Here is a 20291-nt window from a genome sequence, read left to right on the forward strand (position 1 = left end):
TCGCTGGGCCAAAATCCTGGAACTCCCTCCCTAACAGCACTGTGGGTGTACCTACATCACAGGGGCTGCAGTGGTTCAAGGCAGCAGCTCACCACTACCTTCTCAAGGGCAATTAGGGATGGTAAATAAATGCTGGCCTAGCCAGCGAAGCCCACATTCCCTAAACATGGAGGGGGGATTAACTCTGCCCAGACATTGGTCCCAATGATCTCTAACCAAAATCTATAGAAAATTAGGTTGTCCATTTTCATACCTTGGTGCAAAAGACAGGCACAGACAAAAATATGGAGAGGGGGACAGAAACATATGCTGCTGTGAAAAGCAGAGGAAGGACAATTTATTTTTTGTTAACCACTAAGCAGGATGCTGGTGAGCATTGGTGTTCTGTTCCAAGAGATGAGGTTTGTGGATATTTACAGATCAAGGAATCACTGGAGTGGGCCTTGCTGCTGAAAGTTGGTTTGAGGATACTCGGAAGACTGAGTGGAGCAACTTTCAAAGGGCACTGGAAGACTCGCCCTGATGAGACACGGAGAAAGGAGCCTGTTGAAAAGTCAGGAGGAGTGTGGAACTTAATCTTTACGGCTACAAATCTGCTGGGAATGTGGTGTTAAGTAAAAACATGTCAAAGTATTTCAGATGTGTTAGTTAATGGAGAAGCACCTTTTCTGTAGTTTGGTGTAATAGTTACTTTGTTAAGTCATACTTAGTCTCTGTTGATTTTAGTTTAATTGTTACAGTAAAAGTCTTAAAATGTGAAATCTTGTCCCGCGATTCTATCTGCCGGTTGCTGAGAAATTTGCCTATCTTCTTAAAAGTTATTGGTCTCTATGGGAATCATAACATTACCACAGGGAGTAGTTGAAATGAATAACATAAGGAGAAGCTAGATATGCACAAGGGAAAAATAAAAAGGATATGCTGATGGGGTGAGATGATATAGCGTGAGAGGAGGTTAGGGTAGAGCATAAATCATTTGGGTTGAATGGCCTGTTTCTGTGCTGTAAATTCTAAGTAACATTTGAAATCATCAACTGGCTTTTTGGAACACTGGCTTATCACTTTCCATCTTTGAAGTCGTTTTGCAATCTGGAGTTCAGCTGACTTTTTTAAAATTAAAAACAGAGGAGCTAAAATTGTGGGTCAATAAGCATCTTTGTATACATTCAAGTAAATTTGTTAGTTTTTAAAAAATTAAGACTGGGATTCTATTCAACACCATGAATAGCGTTGAATAGAACGCTTTTCAGATTGCCCCAGAAGTTAATTTGGTGTTAAATGTGCTAAATACAAATCCATCTTCAGGACTTTTAATTAAAAAAGCAGCGTTGATCATTAGGCTGGGGATGGACCTTACACACACAAAACCTTTCATGCACGCTACCTCTGCGTGTCTAAGCTCTGTCTATGCAGCAGAAATGATACTGCAGAGTCATGATGATCTGGCACTGGCCCAGCTCGATTTACTTCAGCATTGTAATTAGGAGGGTTATTGCTTTTCACAGTTTTTGCAGACTAACCCTTCAGCTCACAGGGAAGGGTGCCAGATTTGATTTGGCACTTGTCCTGCCATTAAACCTGTCACATCAGAGCTAAAGAATCAAATGAACCTGGGTTATGTATACTGCAGACATCTGTCAGGGTCACATTTAAATCAACCTACAGATCTCCCCCACCACACAGATTTCCAGAGGTTAAATACATTACAAGAAACAAAACCTTAAATCTCTGCCTTAAGGATTTAGTTTTGCTCTTTGCTGTTGAAAGATGCAAGATATTAAGCAGTACTGCAAGAAGAAAACCTGTTTAAATTTAAACCTACACGTGCATCATTCCAGTTTACAATATATGATATAATAATGAATCTTCCGTGCCATTGCTTAGTGAGTTGGCAGGTAAAATTGTTCCTTAATGTACTCAATATTTATTGCTTGACTTTGAAAAGCACAGCATCCATATCAAAATGTAGAAAGTTGGAGGTACTCAATGTGGGGTACTATTTGGGTGGGAGGGGAGCTTGAAACACTAAAGGGGGATTTGGTGAGATAGGGTGGTTTACAAGGATTGAACCAGTGTTCCTGGGGATTTTCTACACTGGAGTAAATTTGATAACACTGTGGAGGAACTATTGCGGCTCTTTTAAGTGGTTTTGCAGCACTGAGTAGTTGAGGTGGGGGAGAACCAACTGACTTTGGCAGAACTGGGGATCTGGCTCAACAGGGGACGAGGAAAGTTGAATTTACAGGGGTGGAGTTCCTGTGGTTTTTCAGTGCCAGATTGGGTCTTGGTGCCTGAAACACTGGATGAAGAATCAGAGAGGTTTCAACAACTGAGAGGGATGCCTGGGCTGCAGAATTGGGGAAATAAATCACAGGTCCTGGCAGCACCAGAAAATGGATCCAGAGTGTGTGAAACCTGGACATTGTAATGATGTTGGAGCCTACCAGCACTGGGAGTGCACCAAAGGGTGCCCAAGACACTAAACAAATGTTCTAAACATTTTTACCTGAAGGCTGTTGACACTGATGGCCACAACACCATCTAGCCTAGAGGCATACTTAGTAGGTTCCAAAATGAACTTCTAACAATATAGTGCCTTTAATGTAATAAAACATAATAAGGTACTTCAAAGAGCATTATAAAACAAGCCATGGCCCTCAGCAACACAAGAAAATATTAGGAAGATGCGCAAAGGAGTTTTAAGAAGCATCTTAAAAGGGGGAGAGGCAGAGAGATTTAGGGAGGGAATTTCCGAATTTAGGGCCCAGACAGCTGAAAGCACTTCCATCAATGGTGGAACAATTAAAATCATGGATGCTCAAGAGGCCAGAATTAGAGGAGCACGGGTTGTAGGTCTGGAAGAAATTAGGGAGGGAAAAGGCCATGGAGGGACTGAAAAGGTTGAGAGCCGTTGCTTTACTGGGAACAAATGGTGGTCAGCGAGCACACGGGTGAAAGGGACTTGGTATGAATTAGGACACAGCAACAGTTTTGGATGACCAACCCCCGGAAGGTAGATCATGAAAAAAAGGCAAACATTAACTAGCTTAGAGACCAACCATGGAGAATCCAAGTTATTAAATCAATAGAAAAGCAGCAGTGTGATAGAGGTCATGTGACAGCATGAAGTTATAGAGAGGAAATGGGAACTTCTAGAGAGCTCGATATTCACTGAAACCATAACAAATTGAAGTGTGAAAACTCAAGCTGTTTGCCGAAACTCAGTCCTTTCTTCTCACGCAATGCTACCTCATTTAACTGTACGATTTTATAATCGCGTTGCTTAACTGCTTCAATGATGATTTAACCTTTTAATCCTAAGGACAAATTTGGTAGTGACAAAATTAAGGGCTGGAATGCTAAAAGATGTTGCTATGGTAACAGGAAATGTAACCCCGAATGGCAGAATTTGACAGTGCTGATTGAAGATATAGATGATACAATTAAAGGTTCAGTGCGGAGACTCAAAACTCAGGACAATCTGAACAGCTGCGAACACCTGTTAAAAGGCTGTCCAACTACCTCGGGCTTCTTTAGGAGTGGATTTTGGTTACTGTCTTGGAGAAACCACTAGCCTGCTGCTATCCTGAATTAACCAAACAGCTTCTTCTACTGAAACTACACTTCGGAAGAATAATTTCTCCCTTCTGTTTTCTTCCGCTCTTGCTTTGGACAATGATTTATCATGGTTGAATAGAATCTTAAAGTAGCTCATACAGTTTCAGTCTAAACTTCTATTGACATTTCTCATTAACAATTAGTTGTATTTAACACTTGCAATTCTAAGAGGAATTTGGCAGAAATAATATGAAAACCAAAAGAAAAACAGATGACTGCAGATGGTATCTCTATGATTAGACCTTTTGGTCATGCATCAGAGTTTACACATGCAAATTTGCACCAGACTGGGAAAAAAGAGCCAACCATTTTCAGTTGCCAGGGATCCACCATCACCTAATAGATCAGGGACTCAGAAATGTTCTTCCTGCCCTCACTCCAATGGAGTGTTTTTCTCCCCCCTGCCTCCCCATTTCCCTCCTATCTCCTCTCATGCTTCTCTAAACTCATGTCCACAAGATCTACCTCTTGTTCTCAAGCACATTCTTATTAAACTGCTGACCACCCATTTCTCTTCCTAGTCCTCATGCTGCCTAACATGGTTTCCTCCCCTCGGGTACGGTTCCTCTCCCTTTCAAAACCACTGTCATCATCCACTCTTCAGAAAACCCATGCTTGAACTTTGTCCTTGCAAATCTCCAAACCTCTCTACGAGCAGTAAAATAGGATTAGTACATACAATTTCTGCCCCGTCTTTCCCAGTCTGGCCAATACAATACTTAGTTACAACTCAATGATACGTTTGCATGCCAACATTAAACAATATTTAATTTACAAACATCTAAGCATGAATTGAAGCATCCAGACATTGAGTCTGTTTTATTGATAATCTGCACCATTTATTTCCTTAGGTTATTAGCTATGCCTTCTGTTTGAAACTTTATAATACTGTAAACGATCACAGCAAAAGACAGCAGAGAAAAGTCTTCATAAAGCATCACTGCAACCTGAAAAACCTTTTGCAACTTCTCTTGACAAAACAGTGGACAATTCTCCATTTTCCAGTACTGAATTCACATTGACAGGACATGACATTTAAAAGGAGCAGCTGCCTAAAACCTTCACTAGAGAACTATGCAATCGTGCAGTCATCAAACCTTGTACTTCGGTAACCCCTATGACATGGTTTGTTTAATTTTCAATCAAAGATCACTTTGGTAAATCTTAAACCTGTGGTTTACAGCCTGACGTATAGGTAAGCTGTAAAACCATGATAATATACTCATTGCAAGTCCTTACCCAAAGTTCTAGTTTTAGACTTGTACTAGAAAGTATACTCAACAACAACTTGTATTTATATAGCAGGTCATGGAACGATTTGAAAACAAGGACGAGTATTTTAAAATCAATGTGTTGCTTAACCAGGAGCCTATGTAAGTCAATGAATGCAATGGAGATGGGTGAGCATATTCAACAGTATATAGAATTTATTATTTAGGATGGTACTGAAGTCCACACATGCCATAAAAACATTTTAAATTGACAAAAAATTACATATTTTCTTTCCCTCATCCTTAATTTTTTCCCCATAGGTTGTTTATTCCATTCATTAAAAAGCTCAATGCGCCATAACTTCCGAGCTCTCTGGCACTGGATTGGGGGGTACCCCAAAGATGCACTGGGGAATCTCTCTTGGAACTTCACAGGTAAGCATTTGCCTTTCTTCCTTGTATGCTTATCCAGCTTCCCCTTAAAATGATCTATGTTCCTTGCCCCTACTTCTCCATGTGGTAGAAAGTTGATTCTCCAAATAATGTACCCCTAGCAATAGATGCAGGACGTGAAGTTTTACCATTGGTGTTCTGCACAGGCAATTAAGCATCAAGCAGCAGACCAGCAGACTTAGTTCATAATCAAATGGTCTTGGCTTTAAACCCCACTTGAAACTTCAATACATAACCAATGATCGCAGCACTGAGAGATTGCTGTAGTGTTGGAGGTGCCATGTTTTGGCAAAGATTTTAAACCGTTCTTCTGGATGTCAAATATCCCAAGACACATCTTGAAAAGGAGCAGGGTGCTCTCCTGGGGTGCCTTGGGCATCATTTATCAATCAGCCACCATACAAAAATCAAGATCGCCTAGTCTCTTATCTCATTGATGCTTGTAGGAACTTGCTGTGAACAAATTGGTTGCTGCATTTCCCTGCATTACAAGAAAGATTGCACTTCATTGGTTGTGAAGCACTTAAGGATGGTCCGGGTTTGTGAAAGGTACGGCTGTAACAGATTGAGAGCTTAAACAGGCACAGGGACAATACTGCTTCAAACCCCTCAGTTCTTCTCCACAATTTTACTGTCCTTACCTGATTCTCTTTAGCAGAGGATTCCAAGAAAGCAGCACTCCAGGAATCAGCTAAGCTCTTCCCTTCTTCATAGCTGATCACCCTAAAAATAACATTTTAAAAACACTATTTGATGAGGACATATAGGAGAATGGTCCGCATATCCTACGCTGGGAGTAAGACTAATGAAGTAGCACTGGAAATGGCTGCAACAAAGAGGAAATTAGTGCATAACATCAAAGAGGGAAAAATATAGTATTTTGGTTACATCATTAGAGCAGATGGTAAACAGACAATTATTGGAAGGAAAGATTGACGGAAAGGGTAGGGGAGGAAAGCAAGAGGAGCAAATAGATGACAGATATAATGGGACTGGATGCAGCTGTCCTATATTTAATGTGTATGAGCAGCACAGGAGAAACAGAGGTGGAGATCCAAAGCAGTCACACTTCTGGGAAGATGATGACACCAACCAACGAAATTTTAAGCGGATCAGACTGGAAATATTTAACAAAAGTTGGAAAATGGCCACAAAAAGTTTCAAAGCACTGTCTCTATGAATCGAAGGGCTACCTGCAGCTGAGAAACAAAATTGTTGATTTGGACAAAGTTTAATTTAAAAAATGACGCAGATCCCTGCACGCGAAAATGGCTGATCTTGAAATAATACTAAATTCGAACATTCATTATATGATTTCTTGTTGCACTGGCAGCATTCTCCAAAGCTCCAATCAATAATTGTTCTAACGCCTAACTTGTTCTAACTTGTCAAAGAGAAACTGTTCAAAAGGCAAAATGAGATCTGTCTACCTGTTCAAGTGATTGCTTGAAAAAAAAAGCTAAGAGTGAGATCAAATGAACCAAAGGAGCTAGTGTTATTACCCCATTATTTTTGGTAATACAATCCCATTCTACCAGTGCACGTTACAGCTGAAAGCTTATTCCTGAAGTATTGATACATGAGAAAAGATTAAATGTTGGCCATATTTAGAGTGAACCTCCTTTTGTGATGGACTTGGGCATAATAAAATTCAAGTGCTTCTTTTTTAAAAGTAAAGCTGACAACTACAATGGAAGGCAGCATAAATCGATTTTTAGAAGTTTGGAACTAATCACTTAAAATCAAATTTTGCTGAAAAGAGACATGTTCCTGAAGTTTTCATCTTGCACTCATCAGGACAAACACAAGAATGTCAAATTTCAAATGATGACAGCAATTTATACTACAGGAGAAAAGGGTGCTGACTGGTTAGCCAAAGCATTGCCATGGAGAAAACAACTGGGAACCATAGGCTCTCCAAGCTCCCGGAAAATTCAAAGAAGGTGGAAGGTTTGAACATTTTCCTTTTGTTTGCAGGGAATCAAAGAGATTACACTTAAATTTCCTCAAAATTTTTTAGCTCAGTCACTAAGAATGTCTCTCATAACTACACATTAACAGACAAATTTAATTCCCAAAATCCATTTGTATCAGAATCATTATTTCCTTAGCATGAAGTTCTTTTTAGCACTGTAAGAAGGTTTAACTGTTTAATTCTGAATTTCCAGCAGCCAATTCTTGATGAGGAGGGACAGAAACATGAGGAAATACTACCTCATGATGCAGAGCATGAAGAATGTGATCAGTTCCTTTTAATTCATAAAATTGATATGGGTTTTTAGTTTTATTTAGATCATGCACTATTTAGGGCCATGCTATTGGGATTCAAGTGTGGGAGAGTGTGTGTGGGAGAGGCAAGTTCTGGTTGTAATGGTACATTATCAGGAAGGGCTGGCTGATAGTCAGACTGATCACCAGAGGGAAGACAGAAGATGGGCAATTTGGGAAAACAATCCACTTTTCATTGGTCTTGCGTTTCTCCTTGCAGCTAGTTTTGGGGCATCTTTATTCTTAAATAAAAACATCAAACCAAGTAGAGGGATTATTTTGGGCTGTGGTTTTCAGACAGACTTCAGAAGCAGATGGCCAAATGAGATTACTACCCTACCATTTGTTGAGTGCACTTGCAGATAGGCATTTTATATGCTGACACTTTCTAAAATGCCCATGTAAAAAAGTACCTACCTTTCCATATGTAGATCTTTTTTATTTCCAACCAACATAATGGGAACTCTGTAAAAGAAAAGTTAATCAATAGTCAGGCTAAATCTAAATTAAACTACAATTTGGAAAAAAATATTAAAATGGTGAATTTCTTTTTACTTACTGTACTTTCCCCACCATATCCAACAATTTTTCATGAATAACCTTGATCACTTCAAAACTGCCAACATGTAAAAAAAATGAAATAATTACATTTTGATCTAGTCCTATCCAGCTGTGAGCCAAGGGTGAATACCCATGCCCCATCAGGTTATCATAGCCACATTAATCTTTTCACAGATGTCACAATTTATTCTGAAGGCAGAATTTAAGTTTACACTTAGGATTTTAAAGAAAATCATTTTCCCACTAAGTAATTTCACCTTGTTTAAAAATTCCAAACACTTAACTGATATTACCTCTAAAAAAGAGATGTCACATCAGGTCTCCTCGATTCCAAGCCACACTCTTAACATTAGTGAGGTGGTGGCTGAAGATTCCTGGATTGGCTTTGATGCAAGTATGAGGCACTGGGAAAAAGGTGGGTCACTTCTGACAGAGCTGAACTAGTGATGCCGAATGCCAGGAGAGCACAGTTCCAGCAGGGGCCATTGGTTTTCTTTTGAAGTACTTTAAACAATAAGTTCTCAGCTTTCCATCATTTTTAATAATTTAATTGAGTCACTTTAAAATTTACAATAAATTGAGATTTTAAAAAAAAAGTTTTGAGGCTAATCCTAGAAGTGTAACTATACGAAACAATCTTTTGCCAATTGATGCAAAAGTGTGTGACATGTGAACCAAAATTTGTAATCCTTCAAAAGTCAGTATTACAATTCGATTATTCAGCATTATTTGGTTGTACTGGCCAATGCTCAGACTCATTTCCAGTGAGATGAATTTTTAATTTTACTGTAGCTCCCCACATTTTAGGATCAAGAAACATTCTACATTAACTCTTCACTTTCATTCACTGGTCAGCTTCACATCTAAGCTTACATTGCGCCTAAGCTCCCAAAGTCCTTTTAATATTTAATATTAAAACCAGCAGCTAGAATGCAATACAATTGTAAAAGGTAAAATCCTAACAGTCCTCAATAATATCCAGTAGCATCCTACATGGCAGCAAGGTCTTACTTCAAAGCTATAAGCCCAACGATACCCATTTAACAAACCAGTTATAAATAATTAACATTGAAAGATGACTCCAGATAATGGAAATGTATTTTCTAAACTGAAATCTTGCCAATTAAGATTTATCAGAAGTCTATAAAGGCTCCAGGCACACAGAATGGCTTGGAAAATTTGCTCATAATTAATGTCAAAAACTTGGAAGGCTGGTAAATTATACATTTCAATTTTATACTTCGGTGAAATGCTATCAGTATAAACTATAATTTTAACCAAGAGAAATCACAATTTTTAACAACTTAATTTGAATACTAAAAGCACTGGGCCACCATAGCAAGCTGCATCTATTCTTTGGTGAAATGTGTGGGCATACTAAAAAGGATTCAAGTGCTTATTTGGGAACCTCACAATGAGCTGCATTCTAATGATAATGAATGCAACACCCACTTGTAATAAATTACTTTGGAAATTTTTTTTTTTAAAAAGTCAGCGCTGATTGAATTTGCTTGATTAAGCATCATACTCTGTGCTCACCCTAACTAGCCTGCTGCAAGTATCCTGTCCAGATGACCCATCAGCTAATGCCTTTAACTTGAAATCCATGTCTTCATTAATAAATCTCTCCAGGGCCCTGCCGCAACCCATCTCTGCAATCTAAGCCACCTCTAGCCTGCCAAATATTTACTTCCTCAAATATCACCCTCTTTGCTTCACCTCCTATCATTCCATCAGTGGCAAAGCATTGACTGCTGGGTCCTTCTCTTGAATTCTCTGCCAAGACCTCGCCAACCATTTCCTCCTTCAAAAAACTTCTCAAATCCCATCTGATTCCTAGTGGTACTGCAGAACATTTTTTCCAATTATGAAAACTTTGGCTTTGCCAGAGAAATCCTAAACTAATCCCACTTCTCTGTTCTCATAGTCCAGCCCTGAGATTTCCTCTTCTGGCTCAGCATTCATTTACAATGTGCTTATTCCATGAAGAGCTGTAACTTCTTACATTAAGTGTGCAATGTAGAGGGAAGCTGCCCATTTTCTCCACTACATATCATCCTTCTATACTGAAAATAAAACTCTATTAAATAGAGACAACAATGCCAGGAAGGAAGTTCAAGACTATAACCTAATTTTTTTTGCAGTTGCTTATAAATCATTTCTATATTAACACATACATATAGGCCAATGAAAGGCTGCTTTCATAAAGCACTAGTAGTTTGAGGATTTCAAAAATATGAAGTAGCAGACTTGAAAGGCATTCTAGCTTTCTGCTGTAAGAGGATAAAACTACTGCAATAACACAATACGGCTCTATATAACGTTCAGCGTTTTTGAAAATACTAATTTTTTATTTCTTTGTCAAAAAACATTTCTTCATCAATAGGTTAACATTTGCTGAATAACAGACTCCAAGTAATAACACCACTTCAATGCAATTATCAATATGGCTTGCAAATTGGTTCATTGCTGCCTTCTGAAGCAGCAATATGCTATCACAAGCCAATGCAGCTGCCTTACTGAAAACGAACAAGATTAAATAAAAATCCTTACCTTTTGTTAGAAGTAACTGAATACACCAGAATGTATCCATTAATGTCTATGGAATACGTTTGAGGGAAAATAGAGTACTCATCCTAATGATTAAAAAGACACACACGGTAGGATGTCAGGGTAATGAGTCATCATTATACTACATTACTAACAGTTGTAGAGTGTCCTAGGCAACATTTAAAATCATGACTTGCAAACTTGCTTGCAAGCATTTCTACACAAGAACTCAAACGCAATGTTTTGCATAATATTCTGCCTTTGCTGCCAGTAATGACATTGCTTTTGTGAGTTTAAATTCATAGTATCCTTTAGAGTGTTTAACATATTTAAAGTCAATCTCACTAGCTACATATTTATGTTGTTACGATCCTTGGCCAGACCCTGGGTTGTGGGGGAGATCTGCTCAGGAATCAATAATGTTTTGTCTACTTTAAACAAAGTTTGATATTCAAGACTCTTGCTCAGGTGAATAAAGCCACAAGATTCCACAGGTTTTGAACAAACAAAAATAAACTTCACTATACAAGTTCAGAAAGATAAAACAATTTACAATACCTATATTTAACATTCAAGGTAAGTATGAGGTGCATGTGCATTAACAGCAAACTGTGGTCGAACACACCATACCACAAAATAAATGCCAAATGCAACCAAAACAGATTCCATGGATTTCTCAACAACCCACCCAAACATTAGTCACACTAAGAGTCAACCAATCTCACTGAAACTTAGTCTCTCACAAGAGTTTCCAATCTTCACCTTCGAAGATCTTGCCTGGAATTCTCTCCAAAAGTTGCTCAAACTCGGACGGCTTTAACAATGGCCCACTTCAATCTCTCCTTCCAAGATTACACTTTCCCGAAATTCTGAGGACACTCAAGCATCAACTTACAAGCATAATTTTTGATCTTCGGCCGTGTCAAGGAGAGATGATTAGATTCTCTCTTGGAGATGGTCATTGCTTTGCACGAATTTTGCTCACCACTTATTAGCCCAAATCTAAACGTGGTCCAGGTCTTGCTGCATCTAAACATTGACTGCTTTAGTATTTGAGGAATCATGAATGGTACTGAACACGTAATCATCTGCAAACATCCCCACTTCTGACTTTCTGACAGGAGGTCATTGATGAAGCAATTGAAGATGGTTGCACCCAGGACACTACCCTGAGGAATTCCTGCAGTGACGTCTCAGGGTTGAGATGATTGACCTCCAGCAACCACAGCCATCTTCCTTTTTTACCAGGTATGACTCCAACCTGTGAAGAGTTTTCCCTGATTCCCATTGTTTTAGCTTGGCTAGGGCTCCTTGATGCCACAGTTGGTCAAATGCTGCCTTGCTGTCAAGGCAGTCAATCTCAACTCACCAAGGCTGTTATGAGGTCAGGAGCCAAGTGACCCTGGCAGAACCAAAACTGAGAGTGAGCAGGTTATTGCTGTATAAGTGCTTCTTGATAGCACTGTTAATGACACCTTTTATTACTTTTCTGATGACCACGACTATGCAGGACGCCCTCTATGAAGAGTACTGTAGAGCCCCACCCAAGTGGTCCAGATATCAGAAGCACACCTTCAGGATGTCAGTGGATACCGGGACGCTGAATAAATTTAAGGAGGAGAGACAGACAGATATTTAATTAGTAATGGGTGGAAAGGTTATGGGGAGAGGGCGGGAAATTGGAGTTGAGGCCGAAATGAGATTAGCCATGATCGTAATGAATGGGGGGGCAGGCTCGAGGGGCTGAATTGCCTATTCCTGCTCCTAGTTCTTATGTTCAATGGCCTGCTTGATGATGGATCACGTCGAGCTATGCCCTGCGTTTTGTATCTTTCCTCCGAGCCAGTGAGGACAATGCATGAGTGTCACGAGCCATTGTTTGAGCGGGTATCCCTTATCCCCAAGCAGCCAGCCCGTAATTGCTGAGGCCCTTTGAATACATAAGGCACTTGGGAGTGACTCAAGATATATGAGTCATGGGAACTCCCAGGGTGCCTGGCACAAATGCGCATTATGTGCATTTGATGATCTCACACTAGTTGAACGTTCAGTGAGTGGAACCCCTTCCTGTTGATGAACATCAGGGGCTGCTGCCCTGGAGCATTCAAAGCCACGAGTGCCATCGATTGCGCCCTGCACTCTCAGGAAGCCTGAGATAGCTGCTTGGCTAACTTCATCGAGTGTGAACTTCACAATGATAAGCCTTACTGTAGAGGGCAACTGTCACCTCCTTGATACATTTGTGTGGAGGACTGTGAGGTGCTGCACAGGGACCCTGTGGATCCCTGGAACGATCTGCAGGCAAAAAAAATTGTGTGGCGGTGATCTGCAGGGCCACTGGTAGGGGTGTCCCTCCCAGACCAAGGGGTGCTAGATGCTCCCACAGAACATGGCAGATATGATCCACCGCATCTCTTGACAAATGCAGACGGGTGCAGCATTGGCTTTCGCTCATCTCCAGGTAGGAAAGTTTTCTTCGGTAGACCCTTTGTCACACGAGTCACTTCCATGGGTTGGGTCTAATCTCCTCATCCTCTGGTTCCTGCTGGGGCTCCCCTGGGCCGTGGACCTCAGGCAGGCCGCCTCTTGAAGCTGCACTAGCCAGCACCAGGCCCTTCTCCTCCTTCACTGGATCACTACTATAAAGAAGTCAGCATTGAACTTGGGCTCCATTATTCAATGCTCTTTCTCCCTGTGGACTGATAGATGAACCAGATTAATGAATACTGGGCAAATATAGTAAAGCTCCCGCTCATAACAGAAAGCCACCATCATGCCCTATAGCTGCGCCTGTGCTACTAGCTTGTCACTGATACAGCCTTGTAGCTGAGGCGCAAACTCACAGATCTAGATGACCAAGATGCCAACACTGATACTTGACATCTCAGTCCCACAAAGGTTGGAAGAGGTTTGGATGCATTCATGAAATGCACTACCTTACAAAACTCACTCTTGCAATCTCTGATCTGGCATACTGATCAAGCTCAACTTGCACATGAGCAATGACTGGATGCCCTTTGGCCCCTTTATCCATGCCAACTGGAGAAAGCATATGAGAGGCTTTCATTGATGATCTGGCAGGTATGCAGTTGTGCCTCCTTAACGGGAGCTTGCGTTCTCCTTTATCACATTCCCCTTGCAAATTTACTAATCCAGCCCCCCACATTGTCATCTATGTCGTTTTGACAAATAATAGGGGACCGAGCACAGATCCCTGTGGTACGCCACTGGACACTGGCTTCCAGTCACTAAAGTATCCTTCTGTCATCACCCTCTGCCTCCTACAACTAAGCCAATTTTGAATCCACCTCATCAAATTACTTTGTATCCCATGTGCATCTGCCTTCTTTATAAGTCTCCCATGTGGGACCTTGTCAAAGGCTTTGCTGAAATCCATATAAACTACATCAACTGCACTACCCTCATCTACACACCTGAGTTGCTCGATCTCAAATTGAATTTGAAATTCTACCATGCTGTGATCGCTAACCCCCAGGAGGATCCTTAACTACGAGATCTCTTAGTAATCCCACCTCATTACGCATTACTAGATCTAAAACAGCCTGTTCCTAGGTAGGTTCTGCAACGTATTGCTCTAAAAAAAAACAATCCCTGATGTACTCCATAAATTTGTCTTCCATGTTACCCCTGCCAATCTGATTTGTCCAGTCAATATGCAGATTAAAATCACCCATGACAATTGTAGCTCCCTTCTTACACACCTCCATTATTTCCCAATTTATACTTTGTCGTAGTGAGGCAACTCTTCAGGAGCCTAGAGACGATTTCCACCCATGATTTTTTCCCCTTGTTATTCCTTATTTCCACCCAAACTGATTCCACATCACGATCTATTGCACCTATAACACTACTGACCACTGCACTGATACCTTCCTTTATTAACAAAGCTACCCCACCTTGTTTTACTTTTTGCCTATTTTTCCAAAATGTTGAATACCCTTGAATATTGAGTTCCCAGTCTTGGTCACCCTGCACCCACGTCTCTGTAATAGCTATCAAGTCACACCCATTTATTTCTATTCATACCGTCAACTCATCTATCTTGTTACAAATAGTGCGTGCATTCAGATAAAGAGCCTTAAGCTTTGACTTTTAACCATTATTACTCATTCTGGTTCTAATTTCTGCAGCAGTCTTCTGCTTATATTTTCTGTCCCTTCCTGTCACATTATCGTTCACCTTTTCACTATCCTGCACTTCTGCTCTCTCTAGAACTAGGGGACATAGATTCAAGATAAGTGGCAGAAGGTGTAGTGCGGACATGAGGAAAAACATTTTTACGCAGAGGGTAGTGGGTGTCTGGAATTCGCTGCCCAAGTTAGTGGTAGAAGCAGAAACTCCAAACTCTTTTAAGAAGTACCTGGATCTGCACCTTAAGTGTAGTAAGCTTCAGGGCTATGGGCCGGGTGCAGGAAGGTGGGATTAGAAAGGACACCTGGGTGTCCTCAGGCTGGCATGGACAAGATGGGCCGAATGGCCTCCTTCTGTGCTGTAACTTTTCCATGGTTCTCCCGACTATTTTTGATTTTCTAAATTTCCCTTCAATTGAACACTCTCCCCCCAACCCCCAAATTAGTTTAAAACGCTGCCTCCAAACCTAGTTTTACGATTCACCAGGACATTGGTCCCAGCATGGTTCAAATGAAGCCACCCCAACGGAACAGCTCTCTTCTTCCCCAGTACCGGTGCCAGTGCCCCATGAATCGGAACCCATTTTTCCCACACCAATCTTTGAGCCACGCATTTACTGGTCTAATCTTATTTACCCTCTGCCAATTTGCACGTGGCTCAGTTAGTAATCCAGAGATTATTACTTTTGTGGCTCTGCTTTTTAATTTAGTCCTAAGATGCTCATAGTCCCTCAACAGAACTTCTTCCTTAGTCCTATCTATGTTGTTGGTACCTACATGGACCACTACAACTGGATCCTTCCCCTCCCATTCCAAGTTCCTCTCCAGCCCAGAAGAGATGTCCTTAACTTTGGCACCAGGTAGGCAGCACTTTCCAAACTCGCAATCTCTACCACCTAGAAGGACAGGGGCAGCAGATGCACGGAAACACAACCACCTGAAAATTCCCATCCAAGCCATACACCATCCTGTCTTGGAACAGCGAATTCCAGACACCCACTACACTCTGCGTAGATTTGCCATTCCTTCACTGTCACTAAGTCAAGATCCTGGAACTCCCTCCCTAACAGCATTGCTACATGACATGGACTGCTATAGTTCAATAAGTCAGCTTGCCACTACCTTCTCAAGGGCAATTATGAATGGACAATAAATACCAGCAATGCCCACATGCTGTGAACGAACATAAGAAAAAAAAAGTGGGGAACTGAAAGATATAAACAATTCTACTATGTAGAGACCTTTGCCAATTACAATTCAAAATGTAAAAAAGTAATCCTACTGGTGATTTGTGGACAAAGTAAACAGGTACCTCCAGTATCACAGAGATAAAAACAAAAAACTGCTGATGCTGGAAATCCAAAACAAAAATAGAAATACCTGGAAAAACTCAGCAGGTCTGGCAGCATCGGCGGAGAACAGGCTGAGTTGCATTTTTGACACAGAAGTACAAAAAGACTTCCATCAGTTATTGAAAACCAAACTTGAAGATTCCTACGTTAAAAAGGACACACTGTTGTGAATGCAATGAATTAATTAAATAATGAGAAAATCTGGAGAAGAAAAAGCAAAAGCAAACTCTTACTTGGGAGAGCAGCAGAAAGCAGTGATTCTTGATGGGATAAACTAAAAGGTCTGTTCGTACAGTAAGGGTGGAAGTGAATCATAAATAAGAGAACATCTTAAAATATATTCCCCAAATCCCCTATCTCCGAATGTACGATGGTTCAGGTCTTAATGTATCTACTGCAGGGAAAGTGGTGGCAAAGTGGTATTGTCACTGGACTGGTAATCCAGAGACCCAGGGTAATGCTCTGGGAGCCCGGGTTCAAATCCCACCACAGGAATTTGAATTCAACAAAAAATCTGGAATTAAAAATGATAAAAACCCATCTGGTTCATTAATGTCCTTTAGTGCTGGCCTAGCCAGCGACGCCCATATCCCACAACCGAATACCACATGCAGATACTTAAAAAATATTTTCTCCATTCATTCTTCGGATACGAGAGGGAAAGAAGGAGAACAAGAGAACAAGAACTATTAGAATGCTTCAGATTCAGTAAAGTTGTCTATCTCCTAAATTGGCTCCAATGAATCAAATTAACAGTCAGATCTTTGGAAAAGTAATACTAACAGATTTCTACATAATTATAATTATCACCCACTTAGTTGTTGTAACATTGTTTTCTGATGTCAATTTTGACTTTTGCTCATAATGGTGAGCACGGCAAAAACAGTGAATTAAATTTGCAAACGACTATAACAAATCATTAACCATACAATCCTCTACCATAATGCAGTCTGACATTGCACTGCATTGAATACATCAGCTTACCTAGAACATTAAGTCCGCTCTCTAACAAGGATTACCCTTACCTGTCCAGCTGTGTCCACAAGTTGCAGGTGGTAATCTTGCCCATTCACGTTGATCAATTTAGTAAATGCTGAAAACAGACAAGAAAAAAAGTAATGGGGTAATTCTAATGATATCCTAGAAAACAATGGTATCAGTACATAATACACTATTTCAAAGAACACCAATAGTTTCTTAAAAGATTTGGCTTCAAGGTATTCAAATGCACACTTTACTTAAAATATCGAAGGACAGAGTGACATTTTTCAGATGCCAAGTCTCATTGCATTATTGCATTGAAGCTTGATATTTGAAATTTCAGTCAGAAGTTTAGGAAACAAAAAATATTGGAGTCATTAAGAATACTCCAATTCACAGACTGCTAAATTTAGAAACCTTCAGAATTTCAAATTGGAACAGAACCCTAAAAGATTCTATGTCTATAGTAGCAAGATTGAACATGACCATGAAACACTGTCAACATTGAGTAAAAGCTTTGAGCTGAAAAATTGGTAACTGAACCCATGGTATTTTGTAAATTCTAGCTCAAAATAAAGACAAAAGAAACAAACTATTTCAGCATTTCACACATTTTGCAAAACCTTTTCCACTGTCTGGCACATGAAAACTAATATATGAGATTAATGGTCAAAATTATCAGCTCAAAGTTGAACTACCCAGTTCAAAAGGGATTACGGCAGTCACATCATGTATTCTGGCAATCTCTATTTAAAAATCTTATCTAGTCGCTAAATTGTACATCAAGCTCTGACTAATATGATCAGAAACAACTCGCATTTATACAGCACATTTCACGGTCTCAGTAAGTCCCAAAACATTTCACAGCCACTCAAGTACTTTTGATCATTAATCACAATATACAGGGAAATTTCACAACTAAAGAGCATTGAGCCAACTGGCTAGAATGAATCAAATTGACAATTAGATAATTGGAAAAATAATCATGAAAGATTTCCACATATTTGTACACAAGTACCCATATGCACCAATGGGATAAATAATCAAATAATCTGTTTTATAGATATCAAAGCGATAAATGTAGACCAGATCACGAGCTGAAATCCCCTGCTCCTCTTCCAATAGTGGCCCAAAATCCTTTATGTTCATCTGAGAAAAAAAGCTGACAACCTGATTTAATGTCTCATTTGAAAGACAGTAGCTCCTGGATCACTGCACTCCCTCAGTACTACACTAAATTATGTTCACGTTTCTGAAGCGTGGCTTGAATACACTTTCTGATGTAAGAGCCACGAGTGCCAATGAACCCAAGAGATCCTGGACTCAAGGCAACTGAAAATTACTCTAGCATTAAGGGATGCAGCTAAATTTAAATTCTAAAATGAAGGTTTGAAGCATGCAAGATTGTTGCTGAGGCAGCTATGAGCCATTCACGTTTCAAGAGCGAAATGAAATAACACGGAAAACTAGAATAATGACAAGTGAGGAAAGTATTACAGTTAAAGTCTGGCATCAATATTAAATGTGTTAAAGGTCCTTGCTAATTTTCAACAGATCACAAGGACCACCTAGATAGCGGATGGAAAGGCTAGTGAACGGTGTTGTACAGGTAGGCAGCATTAATGAACCAGACAACATGCTGCATTGCACTGTCCAGCTAATGCCAACCAAACTAAAATCTGTGTGGGAAGGAGGAAAGAGGAATTGGAGGGAACAGCAGTGACCCTGAAGAAGTTTGCCGTAAACGTGTGCTTACCTTGGAGATGTCCCTGAATCTGGTTCAATTTGAGGCATGCATACTTTTTGATGTGTGGTTTCTATGTCATAAAGTGTCTCAAAACCTATTTCAATATCAGCAAATCTTACAGTACATTTTTGTTCATTGAGGCTCTAAAGGTCATCAGAGTAATCAAAAAGGAACATGTATATTTCTCTTTGTGATGAATGCATACAACATTGTAGTGCTTAATAAGGGTTATTATCATTTCCTCACTAACTTTGTCCACTTCTTTGAAAACCTTCTACAAAAGCTTTAATTTCGGCTAAGCTTTTAGACATTCTTCCAAACTTTCCCTTCCTTGGTTGGGCAATAGTTTTCTATTAGACTTCTGTAAGATGTCTTGGAATTTTTGTTACATTAAAGTTGGTATAGAAAACAGAAGATATTGCTACACAGAATTTCAACAAGATTTTAGCCTCATGTGGTTCTCAAGAAGCTGGACACAGTGAGAATACATGGATTTTATGTAGGGTGCACATTCCAGATGCAAAGACAGTGAGAAAATAACCAAACTGTTAACCCACACAAGAGGAGTGAGGCATCCTCACTGTCACTCAACCTATTAGATTTTCTCATCACATGTCCAAAGAATTCATGAGAGAATCTCAGAGGATTCTGGGGGAAAAAAGTGTGGTGCTTCTTTCTGCAAATGATACTGCGTTCCTGATGGTGTGCAAGGTTCCTGATATTTAAAGACGAAAGCAGCAAATATATGTGTCCCCCCAATTAGATTCTAACTACCCTTTAGCAATAAAGAATTCTAATGAAGTAAAGTTTATAAATTGAATTTGAAATTAGCATTGGTGATGATATGACCATGTACAATTTTCAAAGTTACTTCTCAGCGATCAAGAATAAAATGGTCTTTACAAGCAAACTACTGTCCTAGCTTCCTTTATCTGCTCTCCTCAGAAGTCTATACTCTTATTGTATACACTAAACTTACTTTACACCTGTAATAGCTTAAACGTTTTCACATCAACTAAAAAATGGTTGGCATATCATTTCCATTTCATGGGAGAAAATGTTTCAAGTGCATCATTCCAAGCTGAAAGACAGGCAGTCGTTTGAATGTTTATTACAGGTTCGACAGGGTGATAATCTTCAGAATATGATTAATCTTGTGCCCTTTGTACTTCTCATCATTGTACGGAATTATAACCATGTAGTATTACTGTAATGATTAAAGATCAACGCTTTCACACAAAAAGAATGATAGTTATTTGAACATGTTTCAAATAAATCATTAACCTTTTCAGTACTATGTCTACAATGCATTCAGCTGATTAATCTACTGTCACCTCCACTTGCAGAGAGTTTTTAAAAAACCTGTCAGAAGAGCTGTTATATATTGACACGGCTGCTC

At 39.8% G+C, this 20291-nt stretch overlaps 1 protein-coding gene across 1 annotated transcript in view; it reads right to left on the reverse strand.

Annotated features, from left to right (window-relative positions):
- Nucleotides 1-20291, reverse strand: part of rheb (Ras homolog, mTORC1 binding) — a 105922-nt gene that overhangs the window by 7068 nt on the left and 78563 nt on the right. The window contains exons 3-7 of the mRNA XM_078536876.1: nucleotides 17190-17257; nucleotides 10665-10747; nucleotides 8110-8166; nucleotides 7968-8015; nucleotides 5924-6005 (exon numbers count right to left, since the gene is read on the reverse strand). Of these exons, the coding sequence (XP_078393002.1) occupies nucleotides 5924-6005; nucleotides 7968-8015; nucleotides 8110-8166; nucleotides 10665-10747; nucleotides 17190-17257 (338 nt within the window). The remainder of the gene's footprint in view (nucleotides 1-5923; nucleotides 6006-7967; nucleotides 8016-8109; nucleotides 8167-10664; nucleotides 10748-17189; nucleotides 17258-20291) is intronic.

The sequence above is a fragment of the Cetorhinus maximus genome, chromosome 3, assembly GCF_964194155.1.
Source record: "Cetorhinus maximus chromosome 3, sCetMax3.hap1.1, whole genome shotgun sequence".
Taxonomy (NCBI): domain Eukaryota; kingdom Metazoa; phylum Chordata; class Chondrichthyes; order Lamniformes; family Cetorhinidae; genus Cetorhinus; species Cetorhinus maximus.